The following is a 20,394-nucleotide window of genomic DNA, read 5'->3' on the forward strand; positions in this document are numbered from 1 at the left end:
CTCTTAAGTTCATGTATGTGGAGCCCATCAAGCTGAAAGCATCCAGACAGCATCTGCTGTTATCAAATCACTCTTGAGTCGAGCTAATTAAAATAGAGCTTCATTTTTCTGAACCATTGTTTGGCAGGAATTCGAAACAGGTCTAACCCAATTTCTGTGTGTTTATGAGCCTTTATTACATCAAAAGTACTTTTCTGTAAATGTACAGGGCAGTGTTAAATGAATTGATCCGCACTGTATCACTGTAGATGCACTATGGACTTCCTAATGATTTCTCTTCTAGCTTTTTCCAGATACAGCCCAGAAAGCTTGCTTTGTCCCTTATCGTGTCATCTTCTTTCTCTCTTTTTCTTTCTGTCTCACTCTCAAGAAAGTAAATGTCCTTGTATTTCTTTCTTTCATATCCTCCTCCTCCACTCTGTTGGGATTTTTGTATTATTAAAACATTTACACATTTGCTGCCACATGCAAATGCAGAATAATAAACCAGGACTCTTTATACTCCAGACAGTAGCAGGAGGGCTCTCACCACTGATTCTTACCCAGTACTCATCCATGTTGATTACAGGGGATGGAGAGGAGGGGAATCTAAACATTGCATTGTTGAATCTGTTTGATACAGGGTTTTTTCCTTAAATTTTTATTTTAAACATTTTACATTTTAGTGTGCAAATTCTAGGTATCACATTCCTCTTCACAATTTGCTACATACCAAGCACAAAAGTTAAAGAGACGTAGAAATTGTTCCCTGAAGACAGATTGTACTCTTTGGCATCTAAATGCTAATTCATGAATATTCTCTGTAGAAAGAGAATACCACACATAGGGCCAGTTCAGAACACCTGAGTGTGAGTAGCAGCCCAGTGAAACAGTAAAGTCAGGAAAGCTGTTCCTATGATATTCTTAAGTCTTAAATTTATTTCTGAGCAGTGGATTCATATTACAAAAAAAGGAAGGTAAAGATTAGCATTAGGTAAAAATCCTGACAGTGATCTGTCATGAAATCTTCTCCCTAGAAAGGTGGTGAAGACTTTTGGACTTTTAAAAATAGATGGACAAAATACAAATTATTTCTGGAATATAAATATAAGTTTAAATATACGTTGTGTATAATTCAAGGAAGTTTGCTTCTTTTAACTCAGTTAACTTTTCAGGAAAGACAGGCCAGCCAGGCGTGGTGGTGGACTTGCTCTTTATGTGAGAGAGCAACTACAGTGTATTGAGTATTGTCCAGGCACGGATGAGGAGTGAGTCGAAAGTCTGTGGGTGAAAGGGGCAGGCTGGCAAGGGTGATATTATTGTGGGCGTCTGTTATAGGCCACCAGATCAGGGTGAGGAAGTTGATGAGGCCTCTACAGACAGCTGAGAGCAGCCTCCCAATCATGGGCCCTGGTTGTGGTGGGGGATTTTAACTTCCCAGGAAGGACAGGGAACTGCTGGAGAGAGTCCAGTGCAGGGCAATGAAGATGCTGAAGGGAGTGGAGCATCTCCCGTGTGAGGAAAGGCTGAGGGAGCTGGGGCTCTGGAGCTGGACAAGAGGAGACTGAGGGGTGACCTCATTAATGGTTACATATATCTAAAGGGTGAGTGTCAGGAGGATGGAGCCAGGCTTTTCTCGGTGACAACCAATGATAGGACAAGGGGCAATGGGTTCAAACTGGAACACAGGAGGTTCCACTTAAATTTGAGAAGAAACTTCTTCCCAGTGAGGGTGGCAGAGCCTGGCCCAGGCTGCCCAGGGGGGTTGTGGAGTCTCCTTCTCTGCAGACATTCCAACCCGCCTGGACACCTTCCTGTGTAACCTCATCTGGGTGTTCCTGCTCCACGGGGGGATTGCACTGGATGAGCTTTCCAGGGCCCTTCCAACCCCTGACAGTCTGGGATTCTGTAACTCACCTTCGAATGGCATTTAAGTGCATTTTATTTTGCATTGAACGCAGTCTTTTCTGAATGCATGTATTCACCTCTTCTGCGTAAAGTTTAGAGCAACATGCATTGATACCAGAAGCAAATGTAACATTTTGATATAAGCAAACCAATGGGTAAGGTTCTGTTAGATATTCTCAAACTTACGAAGTATTATTGTCTCCTGTGGTTTTAGAGAGATGAAGCAAAATGTTACTCAGAAGTGTGGTCTTCGTTCATTGACAGTGACTCTCTCCTGATTCCTCTTTTAATAAATTTAAGTGAATTTAATGCTGACAAAAAGCAGCAGAGTCACAGTATTCAGAAGCATAGAGCAGGGACCATCTTCTTTTCTGAGATGTTCAAGGTGTACAGTGGGTACTTGTCTTTCTAGCAACTGTCTCATCAATAGGGTCACTTTCCCAGCCAAGGGACATGAGACAATGTCTTTGAGACAAGAATTTTTCATAGAGCACAACAACAGGGGTAAATCCAGATACTCTTACATGCAAAAGTAATTCAAACAACATTTCTGCTCACGTCATGGTGTGTACAGAACGAATGTGTCAGATCTAAGAATATCTTCATAGGCTTCTCAGCATTTCCTACATATACAATCATTGCTGTAGTTGCTACTGCAGAAGGAAGTTTGCCATTCTAGCAAGAAATGCTCTCTTTTTTGTTTTACAACAACAAAGTCAAGCATTTGGACTAAGGATCCAAAAGCACAGGAAATGCATCTCTAGGCTCCTCGTCAATTTGGGACCTAATGAAATATAGAAAATACTCAATAAAAGCACCTTTATTACTTTAAATGTTTAAATGTGGAGTTTTTAGCCATCAGGTTAATGTTTTTGTATCATTTTTTGATTTGATTGTGAGCACTTTTCCAGGTATCTCTGCCACTTGAGCACTAATTGGATTTCCACAGATAAACGGTGCTAGCTGCAGCCCTTACATCACTGTGTTTTTACTTCATCATTATTTTATTTGTTTTTACTGTAAAGGTTAATAAATCTTGGTGTGTTTAGAGTATGAAACAAGGCAGGCAGGCTAAGAACTACAACATGAAGGGGTGAAGTTTTATATGCTCCTTTCTCAAGTCTGAGGGGTGGAAGGAAAAACAGGGTGCCCTTTGTGGTGTTTCTAATGGGCTGCTGGGTATGTTAGTCAGCCAAGTAGCCATCCATAATCCTTAAGATAAAAAGCGTTGATCTCTCCACTAGTTCTCAGACAGAGCTGTAAGGCATTTGAATTGGGTTACCATCGATTTAAGAAGGGGAGAAGACTGAGTAGCATGGGTCTGCTTAAAAATGGATATGTGGGATTTATTTAACTTCATTCCGTTTTTTAAAGAAAATTGGAAGCCTTTCAGTGCAAGTGCACCTGAGTTCCCTCTGGACTCTCAAGGAAGTTAATATAGAACTTGCCAATATTTTAGGGAAGAACTAATTGAATGGCAGATTTTAGTCAAGATTTAGGCTGCAAATTAATTTCAGTAAGAATTTATCAAGGTCCCAGACATTTGCTGTCTCACCTATTTGTTCAGGAAAGGGTGTAATTTTTCCTGTTCTCATGATTTCTCAGCAAGCCATGCTTTCCATCCATGAAGATGGTGTGGAGGGGCTTTTTGGCCTAGCAGGACTGAAACTAGTGCATTTCAAACACTTCCCTTCAGTTTTGGACTTTTTGGCTTAATAGAAATCGATTCAACAGCCTGTACTTGGGCCAAAGCAGCATTAGAAACTGAGTCTCTTCTATTACAAAGATAGAAAAATGCCAGATACGGAGTCTTGAGAAGACTGCAGTGTTGTAGGCTCGAGCTTTCCCTTGTGCCAGTTCTCCGTAGCAACAATGGCCATTCTGAAATTGGTGTTAATCCCTTGCTGTGGTACGGATCTGGATTGCAGAGAGATTGTTGATGCTTTCTGCAGCATTTGTCAAGGAAATGGCTGCTTTATTTTTTCCTGAAGTGAGTAACTGTTTATTAATTTTTCAGCACGTAAAGAGTATAATTGTAATAACTCCTGACATGTACTGGCTTTGCCAAGGTTTAAGGGAAACAAAAAACTGTAGAAGTGCCATCTTGAACCTTCTCTGATTTTGTAGGCCTTCATGGTTTGGACCCAAATTTCTGTGTAGAAACTCAGCAGGAGCACCCTGGGTTGAGTACAGCTCTCTGTAGAACTAATTATCTTGGACATTTAACTCGTTTTAGCATGGTGGGGTCCTATTCAAATGTTTCAAGAGAGAGGAGCTGGTGATCAATACACATTATTTTTTTTGGTACACACAGTGCTGTATTGGTTGAGCTGCATCCTGAATTTGTCGTATACGCTTTGTTTCTTTAAATAGTGAACGTAACATCCATGAAAAATGCCAAATTGACCCCAGGGGAAAATGAAGTGGACCCATTGTTTGCAGAATATTTATGGCATGGACAGCTACAGTGGAAATGTTCCTCATGTTTGCCCTTATATTTTGTTTCACTCCTGTTGTAGAGCAACCGTCCTATGGGTTGACAGGGAAGCTCAGTTGCTTTTGAGGCTGTTCATGCAGGTTTCTACATATGAAGGAGAAATTCTGTGATGTGAGCTTTCTGTTGAGAACTGGACAAAGACAAGGGACGCAGCTGCTTTCGAATCTATAAAATTATTCCACTTGCAATCCCCGTAGACTAGGCAGCTCTGGCCAATCGGATTTCTTGCCCCTTACTTAGTTTTTCCCTTAATGGGGCAATTAACAGCAGGAACAAAGTGCATGGTCTGCTCAGTCTTTATTATTATTTGTGTTCTAATAAATGTCTAGGAGGCCAATTGCAGACCAGCACCAAGCACTGTGCAAATGCAGAGTAAAAGAATGATTCTTGTCCCAAAGAGCTCTAAGTGAGATACTAACTTTACGTAAAGGCCTCCCAGTGTTTTAAGTCCTTCTCCCTTTGCTGTTACTTCCTAACTGTTGTGGTTTACATGATTTATTGTATACCTGTCACAATTTCCAGCTTCTTTAATGTTTCCAACATGAAACCTTTTGTTTGTTAGATTCTGGTGATCCAAGTAGATTCCTCCAGTATGTTATTATTCTGTCATTCAGATCTTCCGTGTGATAATTGTTTGAGGTTTTATTGCTGCAAGGAAAACACTCAGTTTCTAATCTAGTTTTCCCATGGATTAAGAATTCTGTTAAATGGGATTCTTGAAATAGCAGGTTCAAGGAATAGTAGCTTGCTGATTTTTCCTGTCCAAGTCATTTCAGTCTAAAACATCTTCATTGCATCTTCCACAGATGGGTTCTACTTGCAGTCCACTTGCACTAAATCTAAACCATTGTACTACTAGTATTTTCCAGTCCCTTGACTATGGAATGGGAAGGATCTAAGTCTGAACAATGATCCTGTTCTGGTGCATCTCTGATTGATTTAGCCTTCTAGAGTCTGCCATTCAATAGCGATTTGAAGTACTCGGGCACAATCGTTAGACATGACACGGACATCCTGTCCTTATGTCATCTTCTAGCTCCCTAGCATGTGAATGAACCTCCAGCAGTCCTTGTCTGCCTTGTAGTTAAAAGAATGAAAATGTAATAAATTACAGCTTCATTGTTTTTTACATTCTGCATATGTGAAGATAATAGGGTAAAAGACATTTCTTTCAAAAGCCGTTGTATATGAACTCTTTAGTAATGGCAATGTGAAGAGGGTGCTGCCATCCACTCCACCGAAAGCTGTATCATGCATTTTATTTAGTTCTGGAGCCACAGAATGATCTTAGTTCTGCTGTAGTGAGCATCTTGGACACTGAGTCATTACGTGCCTTTGGAGTGATTCAGCTCAACAGCTTGACACTTGCATTAATTTTACAGCACAGAGCCTTGGTGATCTCTAAGCTTCCTTCTGTAAGGAGGGAGAAGCGAGATGTATAAATCGGATACTGTCAGGAAAAGTTATAAAAATCAGATTCTCTTTAATCAGTTTTGACCTTCTGCCTTCCCTCTGGCATCTTTCTGAGGTCCCGTTGAATCAGCTTGTTAACTTTATCATGGCACACTGGCTTCAACCGCACTTGGAACCTACTTGTATGAGCTGCTGACCTTCTAGTCCATACATTATTCACAAAGATCCAGTACATTCAGTGCTGAGGTTATTGCCGGTTTTATGTAAACAGAACTTCAAATAATTTGCTGCTTGTTGGATTGCAAGCGTTGTTCCCCCCCAGCTGCACCCACCCCACCTCGTTCATCTTGCTGCAATACCTTCTTTGGTGGTACTGGTAATTAGAGGAAACTCGCAACTTAAAGCTTAGGGAGAGCACAATAAGGAGTGATTCCTCTGAAAGTGAGATTGTATCTTTTCAATGAGAAGTTAAAATGTTTGAACCCTAGGAAAAAGGTTCATGCTACTCATTGGTTAAAGTTTGTTATGGCTGCATTATCAGTTTAATACACTTAGTTTGCCTTTCTGCTTGTATTTCGTACATTTTTGCACCAGGTATCACTTCCCCGTAACAGTTTGTATTGTATTAAACCTGTTGTTATGAAGTCTCATTTGGAGCTGAATTTCTTTCTGAAATAAAAAAATACATACATAGCACATTTTCTCTGTGTATAAAAACAGCGATTGTAGGTTTCATTTAAAGTCTGTGTAAAAGTTGCTTGTTCTCTTTAGTTTCATGCATGTATTACTTGAATATAATTCCTTTTAAAAAGAGGAATTTTGTCAGGATGTCCACTATGTTTTACATTGAATCAGAAAAAACTGAAGATGGCAGAGATATTTCACTTTGAAAGGTGGCTACTACACAGACGAAGTTGCTACTTTTCATAAGGGCTTTTACTCCATATATCAATGTGTTTTAAGAGAGACTTGGGTCAATAATACCATGCTTTAGAATTCCCTAAATACATATTTACACAATAGACCTTAAAATATATTAGTCTATCATGTCAGCTCCTGTACACTTCTATCAGGGATGTTTTATGTCCTTAACGTATGATACAATAAAACTTTATTTTATATTGCATTTTTCATACAAATTGTATCCTAGTATGCATTGTGGGGTTAAATGAGACTTTCACAAGGTTAAAATTAAAAAAATCTGAAGGGCGCAGGAAAATTAAGGGCTTTGCATAGGAAATATTTATTTTACTGAACAATGGGCGTCTGGATGGAGAGGTCACTGAGCTGAGAGAGCCTGAAAGCTCAGGATCCCTGGAAATAGTGAGGTTATGTGAGGAAAGACTGGTTCTGTGTGAATAAAGCAGGTGGAAAGGTCACGTCTTGCTGAACAGCTGGAGGAAGCGTGAGGTGGCTCCTGAACAAAGAACTTGAGAACAGCGACTGTAAGGAGTCACTTTGTAGTGAGAATAGTAGAATACATGAGGGGAAAGTACAAGACAGCATCTGAAAGCTGAACTGGTGGGTGGAATTGATGGGAGTAGGAGAGCAGTGCACACCGAAGATTCTCCAGCCGCTTCATTTTGCTGGTTCCAGCGTGCGCGGGGGTCCTGGCTCCGGGAGGCTGGTCCTGCGCCGAGCAGGCACAACACCCTGACACCGACACAGCTCCGCTTGGATTTTTGCTGGCTTTTATCCTTTTTTTTTTTTTGGTCACCCTGTTAATGTAAATTAAGTAAGGCTTTTTTGTATGTGATAATTATAGATAAATGTATTTAAAGTAGATCTGGATTTTGTAGTCCTCAGGAAAAAGAGGAAGAGTAATTTCCCCCCCCTCCCGTCCCTGTCATGTGTTCATTTTAATGAGCAATTTTAAAAAATTGAAAATAAAAGAGGAAAATGAATAGGTGTTGAACCAGCCTGTGATATGTAAATGCCAACTAGTAATTACCTAAAACCTCAATTTTCTTTCTGTTTCATCTTGCAAAACATTTCATTTCCACTGAGTGAAAACACTTCATTCGGGCCCCGCCGGCGCTGCCGCCCGCCCCGCGCGCGGTGCCCCCCGCCGCCGCCAGGGGGAGCGCTGGCGACGCGCGGTCCGCACAGACCCGGCCGGTCCGCAGTCAGCGCGGGAACCCGCGTCCTCACCTCTGCCTGCTGAGCTCCCTTCGCTCCCATCCGCAGCACTCCCAGTTGTCCGGCTTGCTCGGATTTTCCCCTTTTAGCTTTTACCGCCGATTTTTTGTTACTATTCCATATTCTTTTAGTTCTGCGCTCTTAATCACCTATACAGTTTGAAGCTTGTTTCTTCCCTTTGTTCTTTTCTGCCTCCTGTGAATATTGCTTTAAATGGTATTATTTTTTTTTCCTTTGCTCTGTTTTATGTGAGGGGTTTTTTATTGTTGTTGTTGCATTTTTAAACTCTTCTTGATATGACTTTGCGACCAGCTAAACTTTGTACGTCTCTAGGTTCTCTCACAACAGAAAAAAATTCCCGTGGTTCTGTATGGTTTCCTAAAAATTTCAATGAAATTATAGGAGCTTTAAAGTGTTTCCTCTCTCCTGGCTGGCCTGCGGATAATTTCTTTAGAAGTAAGAAGCAGTTTCTGTGCAATATGAATTTCACAGGAATTCTGGGGCCCAGAACACTGAGTTGGGAAAAGGTTTTTCCTCGGAGAAGGAGGCTGGTGTTAGAGAACATTGTGTGTTAGTGTCCCAGGACCCCGACTCGCACGGAGCTCTGCCTGGAATCTCCAGGAACAGTGCCTCTTTAGTGAGATATATGGCTTCATAATTAGCCCCTTGCATTTTTTCATGAGTGCTAGCATCAGCGTTCTATGATGTGTTTCCCTGATTAACAGCTGCTTTGCAACTATTTCCGTGTGCCACCGATAACCATATTTGTCAAGTTAGTCCTGGCAGAGCGCTGATTTCTTACTAAAATGCAGCATTTCTGTTTGAAGGGGTTTTCTTGCTCGTCGCAGTGCAAGGCTTTTAAGTCAGCCCTTGTTAAAACGTAAGTTGGCTTTAGCCTGCTGCTTGTTAACAGGAGTCTGGGTATCTCCTTTAGAGTAGGAGTGCAGAAACCTTTCACAGACAATTTAATCTTCTGAGCCTTGCAAACATACAGCCGTACACTGAGGGGGTGTTGCTGTAGGCTAATATATTGATCAGTTCCATTTGCCCTATAGCTGTGGCCTTCTGCTCTGGCTGAAATAGGTTGAGTGTTTGTTGATACTGCCATATTATTATTTTTTAATACACTGGAAAAAATTAATTCCAACTTCTTTTACATACGTCATGTATATTGCCAGTGTTGATTGCTTCCGCACATGTAATGTAAACTGTCTGTGCATAGTTCATGGCCTGTGCCGCCTCTGCTTAATGAAAAGAAGTGTTGCATTTAAACAGATACAGATCCACTCAGAAAGACAAAATACCATCCCTTGCAACGTATAATTCAGACCCAACCTTTACATCACAGGTCATCTCAAAGTCTCAGTCTATCAACAAATGCTGTTTAGTAATAACCTACAGAGGGTTCCCAGTATTAGGAAATCTATTAGAGCTCTTACAGGCTGCGCTCCTGGTGGCTTTTGATTCTGTTTTCCACATAGAACTCTGTTACCGAATCACAGAATGTGAGGGGTTGAAGGGCCCTGGAAAGCTCATCCAGTGCAATCCCCCCATGGAGCAGGAACACCCAGATGAGGTTACACAGGAAGGTGTCCAGGCGGGTTGGAATGTCTGCAGAGAAGGAGACTCCACAACCCCCCTGGGCAGCCTGGGCCAGGCTCTGCCACCCTCACTGGGAAGAAGTTTCTTCTCAGATTTAAGTGGAACCTCCTGTGTTCGAGTTTGAATCCATTACCCCTTGTCCTATCACTGGCTGTCACTGAGAAGAGCCTGGCTCCATCCTCCTGACACTCCCCCTTTAGATATCTGTAACCATGAATGAGTCCCCCCTCAGTCTCCTCTTGTCCAGCTCCAGAGCCCCAGCTCCCTCAGCCTTTCCTCACACGGGAGATGCTCCACTCCCTTCAGCATCTATCCCGCTGTAGGACAAGACCTGCTTCAGGATCCCACCCACCACCACCACCACTCAGAAATGTGTCTTTGTGTATCATATCACAGCAGGAGAATTGGTGGTGGGATACCAAGTTTATGGAATTGACTTGCTTTTAAAAGCCAAATACGTTGCCTTTCATTAAGAGAAATATGTACCCGATCCCATAGATAAAACCAGTTTGCTGGCCAGTGTGTGAATCAAAGTTGTGATACAATGCACATTACTTGACAGTGTCCTAATAACATAAAAATTCGTAGAAGTGTTACAAGTGGTACAGAAGTAGTATGGAACAGTCTTACCAGCTGAGTCAGAGTGCTATTTGCTGCATGATTTTTTTGGCTATACACAGAACTGCAAAGTCTTTTCATCCTCCGCCTCCTGGTTCTGTTGTTTAAATTATGGACTGCAGTTGCCCTTGTTTGTGCAAAGAAAATGATCCATAGAAGGTAGGAAAGTTCTTGTGTGTGTTTGTTGAAAATATTGGCATTTGGACGTGGCCAAAATTGCTTCATAAGTTGCTCATGTATACAAGATGAATTATAAAAATGAAGATGTTTCAGCTCAGCCTATGGGAGGATTGTTCAGAGGTAAATGCAAACACAGATACGAGAAACATGGGATTATTGGGAGGAGGAATGCACATCCAGGGTTCCTTTTTGTTGTTGTTTGTAATTGTATTTTGTTTTAAGATTAAAAACTTTGTGAATGTTGGAGGAAGTGATGCAGGGAAGAGATAAAGTAGAAGTTTATTTTGGAGTGAAATGGATTACTGAAATGTTTACATTTTTACAAGGCAAAAATAAGTTTTAATAAAGAGTTAGAATCAATAAAATGCTCGCATGGTTGTGATTGAAATAACACAATGAAAAAATACTGCTTATTTCTTACAGGTTTTTTAGTGCTTAAGAACTAATAATTAAATATGAGAGCTCGCAGAATTTTGAGTCTGCAGGCCGCTTGTGTCTCTGGCTCCCTGGATGTGGGAGGGAGCGCTGAGGAGTTTCTGAAGAAACAAACAAGTAATTATTGCTAGAAGGAAAGTGGTTTTGATATGTTCGCATATCTGTTGGTCTGCTCATTTGGGCATCCTTCTTATTCAGCATATTATCTTAAGGTTATTAGTCTGGGCGCTTTATATTTCTGCATCTGGCATAGCAATATCAGCACAGTTTAAATCTGTGATTTGCCTGTCACCTGCATTTCAGCTGGAGACAGATCAAGTGCACATAAATGAAACCGAAGTGTACTTTATATGGGGTATTTTACTATAGGATTTTATGGCTCAAAATTACTGAGTGTAAACTTAGTGGGAAAAATGAAGGAAAATAAGAAAAGGAAAAGAATTAAAAATACCCCATTTATTTTATCCTCCCAACTTTGAAGTGTGCTGGGACCTTGTCACATTCCCGTTAAAATAAATATGTCAATTTCATCTCTCTTCCAAATTCATTTATCATGCTTTTTTAAAAGGTGTTTTCTGCTTTACCTGATGTTTAAATTGGATTCACTCGTTTATGCTGTTCTTTGCTGTATCCCCCATGTTTTTCTTAAATGAATTAGTAATGACAGCGTACTCCATCATACCCTCTCTACAGCCACTTTAAGGGAAGCCTGGTGATCTAAACCTTTTAACCTATTAAAGATGATTTTCCCCAATTGAATCAGACCCACCACAGGTGTAATAACTAATCATTTAAACTACACCTGCTATTATGTATTTTTAAGCCATTATGCGTGTTGGATAGATGATAATTCATGTTTATTGCATTGTCCAATGGATCCGTTTTGCCTACACTAGCCTGATTAATGTATTTAAAGAAATAAGAGATGCAATTTAAAAGAAAAAAAACATTGATGGAATGCACTGAGGAGTACATTGAAAGTGCCATTAAACCCATCAGAACTTTGCTCTCTGACCAGAAATGCATATTTGAAGGGTGTGATTCAAACACAAAGTGAAACTTGGTGATTTCAGTGGCGATGCTATTTTTTTCCATCTTTTTGTGCTGTGAAAAGTTTTGAAAACATTTTTGGAACTGAATTCCAGTGTATTTTAAGATTAACTCTTCAAGAGATACCTGACACAGTTCTGGTATATACCACGGTTTTAGGAGAAGGTTCATGCCGCTGTTTGAGGAGGAAAAACCTCTTTCGTGCACATGCATGGTTATTTTTAGCTCTAGAGGAAGGAAATAATCTCCTCCACTAGTTCACATGGATGTGTCCATCTCTCAAGTGCTGGTGACTTCAGGCACTTTGTTCCCCAATGCCACAATTGCAACAGATGTCTTTATATGTAAGGAAGGTGAAACAGCTGTTTTTCACTAGTGCAGCACCACGTATTAAAATGTCTAATAGTATAGGACAGTATGTGGAAAGTTCACCTACCATGTGAAGGAAAAAATCAAATACCTTTTTTTGTTGGCATTGAGTGGAAATGTAAAAAACTAGTGCCATTGTCATTGATGCCATTGAATATTATCCCATACTTTACCCTTGGAGTAAGTGGCTTGTTTTAAGTGCTATGTCACCTTAAAGAGGGATGTAGAAGTCAGTCTGTAAACAAAAGTCATCTGTGATTTCTGCCAGTGTGGAACATAAATTTAACTACTCACCTTCCCATTTACCTCATGAAAAGTGTCTTTTTTGGTATTTTTGTTATGTGACCCAAAACATGTGAAGTTGTTCCTTTTCCAGTCATGACAAGCTGAGGTTTATTTATTGCTTTCAGGAAATTAGAATGAAGTCAGAAAAGGCCTTAATGTCTTACAATTTGCAGCAAGCTTCATGTCAGATAGAAAGGAAGCACTTGTACTGGTAAACCTACTGCTCCAGATCACATGCATTGTCTCCAGGTTACCCTCAACTACAGGGGCCCACTTAGGTAAGAAGATCACAATGTAAGTGGCAGAAATCCCTAAGAATCTTAATGGAGTTTTTTGTGCAGGTTGAGCTGCTCCAAGAGTAATTCAACAAGAAGCTTCTAGGTTGAAATGCCATAATTGTGCTGTCTGATTAGAGTTGAGCCACAAACTCAGATGCTTGTTGAACCATTTCTGAACGTTGGATCAGTGTCAGCTCCAGACTGTCTCCATATGTTGGGTGCGCTGCCTTACTTTGCAGTACAGAATGCATAATGTAAAATAGGAGTTTGACCGTTCCTAACCCAGCTCTTTTCTCTCTTTCTCCAATCCTCCTGCCCTCGTCAGATTGTGACAGCGGTCAAGTTTTTACAGAATCCACGAGTCCGCCAAAGTCCTATTGCAACCAGAAGAGCATTTTTGAAGAAGAAAGGTATGGACTCCTAAGTTCGCGGTCTCAGTAATAATGAGAAGCTTGAGTTAGCCTAAAGCCAAAATGTATTGCTATGGAAAATTAGATGTTATGGGCAAAGCAAGTTCTCTCAAAAAAATTGTAAGAAATGCCAGTATCTTTTCTTTCAAACTGACTAGTGCAATATTGGCACCAGATGTGGAATTGTAGAATACAGAAGACACACTGGAAGTGTTGGGGTTAACTGTTATCACATCTTTTCTGCAATTAGGACAGTTTAGAGTTGTGGACTAGTTGGTCAGTTCCAGCCTTAGTGACACTGGCTTTAGAATGACCAACTTCTAGGTGAAAAGGTCAAATGTTTCCGAAGAGAACCAGAGAGAGGGATGAAGGGCGAAGGACTTGGTGAAAGTAAACAAGGTCAGGTTAAGGTCAAGCTTGGGGTCAACTTGACTTTCAGGCTGAAATGGTAAACTACTGACTGAGTTTAGCCCTTTTCTATAGCAGGGATAGAAAAGATCTTGACAAATCCTATATTGTTTTAGACAGATAGAACATACTTTTGCCATTGCCTACTGAGAATTTATTTTACTTTCTGACTCATAGCAGAACTATCTTTATTCTTTTTTTTTCTTTCTGAAGTTTTTAGTCCACAACTTACAGTGCTTTTCAGATGGATTTCGCTCCATATTATGCTGTCTTCCTGGGACCAAATTGCTTAGATCTTTACTGCAAGATGTAAATAATAAGGACAGTCTTACCTTGGAGTTAATTACATGCACTATGGAGCACTTTAAGCTGTTGGAATGATGCTGAAAATACAAACTCCAGGCTTCAGAGGGGAGCAACACACTTCACTTATGTATTGAAGTCATAAGTACTTGAGGGTACATCAAATTCTATAGCTAAAGATCTCGAGTTTTGAAAAGTAAGGACGCCTATGAAATATATATTATTCTGTTTGGGATTATGAACTGTTTATTGAGATGCCTGAGACCTGACATCATGAGATGGAGAGTTCAAGTAAAGGCACCACTTTGCTCGTCTTGAATAACAAAGGACCTAGAAGGGAATGGCAGTCTTGTCTTTTAGCAGTGATGTCATTTGGAGCGTGGTCCTCTCACTGCTTGTGCTGGTGCCAGTCAGAGAACATTCCAAACACATAGGTATGTTGCTTGCCCTGCCCTGCCATCAGGATGGCATTAAAATTTGGAGCCTGTTGGCCGCTGTGCTCCATGAGTTTTTCCTTGAAATATGTGGACCTACGGGGAGTAATTAATCATAAAAGCTTGGGGATTTCAACTCTATCCGCGAAGCAATGAAGCAAGGGAAAGCTGAGCCTAAAAGCTGTGCTGATTACCCGGGGTAACCTGATACAAAATCTATTGTTGCCGAGAGATCCTTAGCCCCCAGTATATCGTGCAATATTATAACTGCCTGATCTTCTTCTGTGCTGACAATGACCAGTTATTCCTCATTTTCTCTCTCAACACAGCTGGGTTAGAATTTCATTTGCAGAAGGTATTTAGAGCAATTTAGAGACAAATGTCTCTGGTGTTTGCTCTGCACTTCCCCACCGCAGGCTTTGCTGAACAGTTTTTAGTATCAGGAGCTCCATCTAATCTGTTTAATTTTAATAAATCCCTGACTGGGAGAAGAGGAAGGGTGGGGAGATGGAGGCACAGGGAAACTGTGGCCCGGCTAATACTCCTTATGAATTACTTGGCTAATAATTACTAAAGAGCAAAAATTGTTTGGTAGAGCTGTGTGTTTGTTCATCTTTGTTAATTAGCCCTTCTTCCCTTTGTGCTAATTGTTTGTTAAAAAACTTAACTGTGGGAGACAGGAAGGAGCAGGGGCCAGTAGTGCCCATACCCAACAGTCACTGGAAATATGGCCATATGGATTCTGAGCACTGAGTTTACAACGTGACCTCTGTTCAGTGCTCGAGAGCAGAAGGTACATACTGTCATGGTACCTGTGTGCTCTCACAGATAGAGGCAATTCTTCTTGAAAACGTAGGTGTCGTGGCTAGTTTAGTCCTGAGTAAATGAGGAATTACACGGTTCGGTAGGCTATTTCCCCTATTCTCTGATATACGGTCATTGTCATCCCAATGATAATGTTTATCCCCATTTTGCAGATAGTTGGGCTGTCTGGTGGAGAACTCCTCACTGCCAGTCGAAAAAGCATTTTCTGTAGAGAAACCATTTCAGTTACAAGAGACCCTTTTAAACACAGAGGTTACCCTTGTGTTTTTTTCACAGTTACTCTCATCCAGGTTTCAGCAGATCTTTTGCTGGACCCCAGAAGAATTTCAGTGGAGGGGAATCTTCAGATCTATAGATAGTCGTCCACCATGTGTGAACTTGCCTTTTGTAGTTATTTTCATGGAACCGAACAGGAGAAATCTATGACTCCCCACTACAGGGGCAGGACCGGAGCATCAGCTGTGGTTGAGCTTTCAGGTCCTGCAGTCCCGGTTTTGCCTGCGAAATTTCACTTCTGAGACTTGTAGAGGTAGTTCTACCTTGAATTATATTTTTTTTTTCTTATTTTTTATTAGCATCTCCTTCCTAAAAAAGGACCAATCAAATTTTATTTCTATTTAATATCTAATGCAGGGTTTTGTTTAATACATTTCAGGGCAGTGAGAAATGCAGGTTCCTTCAGGCTCACCAGCTGGACTGGGTTTGGTGTCTTGTGAACAGTGGTTGCAGAGGCTGAAAGCAGATTTTCCTGGTTACTTGTGGGTCAGGGGTTTGCTGAACTGCTCTATTCGGAACACGGGATGATAGTGTCGATGACAGTTGGGAGAATGAGGGTGTCCCAGATTTGTAAAAGGTCTTTCAAAAGTCGGATGAGATTTCTTTGTTGTCTTAAGCGCTTTTAAACTCCCAAATACAGAGGCATTAATGAGAAACATGAAGTTATTAGAATCATTTATCATTTTCTTTGAAGCTTACACTGGCATTTTGTGTAATTTATGACATTTCCTCCTTTTTATCATGAACTTCTTCAGATGAAGGAAAAAACAGCTGTTTCCCCTCAGAGTATCTGAAAGAAAAGAAAGGAAAAAAAGCTGTTGTTTGTTTTTTGTCCAACTCGCTGATTTTGCTGATGACATGCCACAGAATCGGCGGCGCCTTGGGAGTAATTAGACAGCACGTGGGGTTTAAACCCTTGTGGAACTGTGTCTGTCATCTCGCTGTTGTGCCTCAGATGTCCTGCACTGCTCGGTTACCCAGCCGGTAACTCATGTGGTTTGTTCATTTTGTGTTCTCTGAATCTGTAACTTTTTGCAAGACAGAGAAAGGGGGTGGAAGCGCGCTATGCAGATGGAGCTCTATTTTCCAGGGTGCTGTAATCTTTTGGGGCAGGGAAGGGAATAACTGCTAGGACTTATGTGTAATCCTGGATAAAGAACTTTTTCTTAGTTGCTTGTTCCTTTAATCTGTCAAACGAGTACAGTAATGCCTTCCCAGAGTGGGATTGTGGGAACAAACAAAAGCATACGGGGAGCTAAGAAATTACAGTGATGGGAGAACAGAAGTGCATTAGGGCAACTAAATGTATAATTGTTGAGTTATTTTGGGAAAACGTCCACCCAGAAGGTTGGACAGTCTTCAGGAGATACACTACCTGGATTGGTCTTTTGTATAATATATATATATGTGTAACGTAATGGGCTACATGCTTCTAAAAGCAGTTGTGCTCTCACTTGGTGAGATGGGTTGGAAGTGTTGGCCTTTTACATGTTGTATCTCCTAATCTGTTTCATTACTTTGGCTGATTGGAAGTGAGTTATTGCGCAAGGTTTTCCTGTAGGTCTTGCACAGTTTTTTGCAGTGCATCAGAGTCCCAGAGAAAATTGCCAATGTCAAGGTGCCAGGCTATGGTGATTTCTGAAGAGATGAATTATTTAATTGTACATGGCCCTTCCCATTCAGAGCACAAAGACACTTGATTCCCTGGAAACAAATGCTGTCAGCCTCAGAATTTCCAGTAGAAAACAGACGTGTTTTTCTTCCTCTTTCTATATTCTGCATTCTTGGAAGTTGAGCCCCGTGTCTTTACTTCTTTGCCAAAGAAACCCAAGTGGATCACCTTGAGGACCTGGGAGAAGGGGCCCAGCCCACTGCTGGAGGGCTTTAAAGGAAGAAAATTCTTCAGCAGATTTCAATTTAGCCCTTTTTTATTACTTTTCTTTTTTATAATTTAAGTCCATTTCATGAGGCAGTTTGCATGTCCTTGAATGGAATCTCGTTACCATGAAAGCTTTTTTAGCATTGATTTCATAACAGTCTTAATTTAATAGCACCGTCATTACTGAGAAGCCCTGAGAGTGAGGCCCTAGCTTTCCAGGTCACTGACCTTTTAATTACAAACCTTGTTCTGATGGCCAGGTTATCGACTGGGCAGCTCCCAACTCCTGCCCCCAGCATGGAGATGAAAATAACTGCCTTTCCTCCCCCACTTCCAGAAAAGGGAGGAAAAGAAAAGTAACCTCTTGTGTTTCCCAAATTAATTTTCTACCTCAGCTTTACTTTGTAATTAATTCTTTAACATGTCTCAGTGAAGCTCAAACAATTTTTACAAAGCTTTTTCTTGAGAAGAAAATGCAATGCAAGCCAATAGAGTCCAGTGACAACTCACACCAAAAAATGTAGTTAGTAACCTGTGCAGTCAAAATATCTATTTGGGCCAAACTACTATTGCCCTGCAAACCTTATACTTTTCTAGAAATGACCATGTTTAATACAAGAACGTGTGATTAGGCTGTAAGTGCAGACTATCCAATGGATGCTAGGTGATTTGTCCTTCTCTTCAGACTTGCTGACAGGGTATGGATTTAAGAGACGGTGAAGTAGATAAGACTTTCTGATTATTAAAGAATTTTGGTGTTCACGTAGCATCAAGTTAGTCCAACAGCTTGTATAGACTTACAGAAATGACTGTACAGGTTAAACGGAAGTCAGTGCATTCTGCGTTTTCATAATGCGCTTCATTTGAGGATCCTAGAGCAGTTGCACCCATTAACCATTGGACGGAGCATGGTTGGTGGTGTCTGTGGGGTTATCTGGAGCTCACTGCTTAACATCACAACATGGTTTTTAGGAGAGCAAATGAAGAATACTTTATCTAAGTCATCTTGCAGAGGGAGCTTTAGGGATAGAGAATGTAATTACTGACTAAAAAAATTACAAAGATTCTTGAAAAGCACTATGGGATATTTAATTACTAGAGATGCTTAGGCCTCTGTTTATGACTTTGAAAGACAGGTAATGTGCCTTCTAATATTTTGCTTAGGTTAAAGAAAAGTGTCCTACACCTTTTCATGCAATCAGTTTGTTCTTTAGGTGCCTTCTGTCCAAGCTTTGGGTCAATACAACCCTGCATCAATGGGGAAGTCTGGTTATATCCCAAGGAACTTATTAGGGATCCAAAGATTAAAGAGTGAATGAATGCTTTCATTGCTAACAAACTCAGAGCAGTTCCTATCTGAATCAGCGTTATTGGTAGTCGCATCCATTTTTGGCACTGTGCTCTGTTTGCCCAGTGCTGATAATGTTCAACATACCTGGGAGGTTCCCACTTCTGGAGTCTCATGATCCAGAAGAACAGATGTGCTTATGATCCAGAAATTAGTTCCACAGCTCTGTATTTTCTATTAGGTGCCTTCTTTTTTCCTCCTGAAAATGATTGAAAATCCCTATCCATCTGCAGTGACGGAGATGCCCCCCCTGTCCTGCCCGTCTTCTGTCTGCAGATCTGTCACTTGCTGTTCGGCACCAGCCGATTCATCATGCTGCCTCCTCTCCCCATCAATTTTACCACTGTTTGTGAACTTGTCATGAGCTTTACGGATTTTCTTGGCTTCTTTGGCAAGAAGAGACCCACAGCAATAGCGCTAACAAAATGCGATAAACTAACCAACCTGAGGACATTCCGGAAAGTGTAGAGTCTTGCATCTGGGTAGGAACAAGCCCAGGTTCCAGTATAAGTTGGGGAAAGACCTATAAGAGAGCAGCGTAAGGGAAAGGGACCTGGGGGTCCTGGGGACAGCAGGGTGACCATGAGCCAGCACTGGGCCCTTGTGGCCAGGAAGCCAATGGTACCTGGGGTGGGTTAGAAGGGGGTGGTCAGTAGGTCAGAGAGGTTCTCCTGCCCCTCTGCTCTGCCCTGGGGAGACCACACCTGGAATATTGTGTCCAGTTGTGGCCCCTCAGTTCCAGCAGGACAGGGAACTGCTGGAGAGAGTCCAGCGCAGCCACCAAGATGCTGAAGGGAGTGGAGCATCTCCCGTGTGAGGAAAGGCTGAGGGAGCTGGGGCTCTGGAGCTGGACAAGAGGACACTGAGGGGGGACTCATTCATGTTTACAGATATCTAAAGGGGGAGTGTCAGGAGGATGGAGCCAGGCTCTTCTCGGTGACAACCAGTGATAGGACAAGGGGCAATGGGTGCAAACTGGAACACAAAAGGTTCCACTTAAGTTTGAGAAGAAACTTCTTCTCAGTGATGGTGCCAGAGCCTGGCCCAGGCTGCCCAGGGGGGTTGTGGAGTCTCCTTCTGTGCAGACATTCCAACCCGCCTGGACACCTTCCTGTGTAACCTCATCTGGGTGTTCCTGCTCCATGGGGGGATTGCACTGGATGAGCTTTCCAGGGCCCTTCCAACCCCTGACAGTCTGGGATTCTGTGATTTCAAAGAAGAGTCCAGAATCACCTTTGCCTTGTTTTTGTAGCTTGAAAATTATTCATAAATTGGAACAGACTGGTTTGGTGCCCAGGAAGTTGTGCATGTGACAAAATATTGGTTGTAAGCTTAATTTTAACAAATAATTGGAATGTCATGGGTTTAATGATGTCTCTCCACTTGGCTATCTGACAATAACTATGTAATGTAAAAGAGCCGTTAAAAATGGCTTTGCAAAATTAACTCCTATTGCTCACTGAGTGTGTTTTGAGTCATATCTGCCTTGTTTACTGTCAAAATAATACTTCCATTCCTGGTAGCACTGAAAAACCAATATGATTACAGCAGAGTGAGTTGGAGTGCATTCTAGAAGACAGTGCTAGAATAGTCAGTTATATTCTGAGCCCTGAAATTGTCAGCCATAGTGATGGGCAGAAAAGGCTCAGACCTTTAATAATTTATCTACCCTGTTTTCAAGTGAAAGTAGATGCAGAGTGCCGAACGAAAGTCACTTCCGTAGCTCCAATCTAAGGGCAGGCAGTGGAGGTGTGAGAT

At 41.4% G+C, this 20,394-nt stretch overlaps 1 protein-coding gene across 3 annotated transcripts in view; it reads left to right on the forward strand.

Moving 5' to 3' along the window:
* Positions 1-20,394, forward strand: part of PEX14 (peroxisomal biogenesis factor 14) — a 68,026-nt gene that overhangs the window by 19,882 nt on the left and 27,750 nt on the right. For all 3 annotated transcript variants that reach the window (XM_065037544.1, XM_005514263.3, XM_005514262.4), the window contains exon 3: positions 13,079-13,163. In XM_065037544.1, the coding sequence (XP_064893616.1) occupies positions 13,079-13,163 (85 nt within the window). The remainder of the gene's footprint in view (positions 1-13,078; positions 13,164-20,394) is intronic.

This window comes from Columba livia, chromosome 21 (genome assembly GCF_036013475.1).
Source record: "Columba livia isolate bColLiv1 breed racing homer chromosome 21, bColLiv1.pat.W.v2, whole genome shotgun sequence".
NCBI lineage: Eukaryota > Metazoa > Chordata > Aves > Columbiformes > Columbidae > Columba > Columba livia.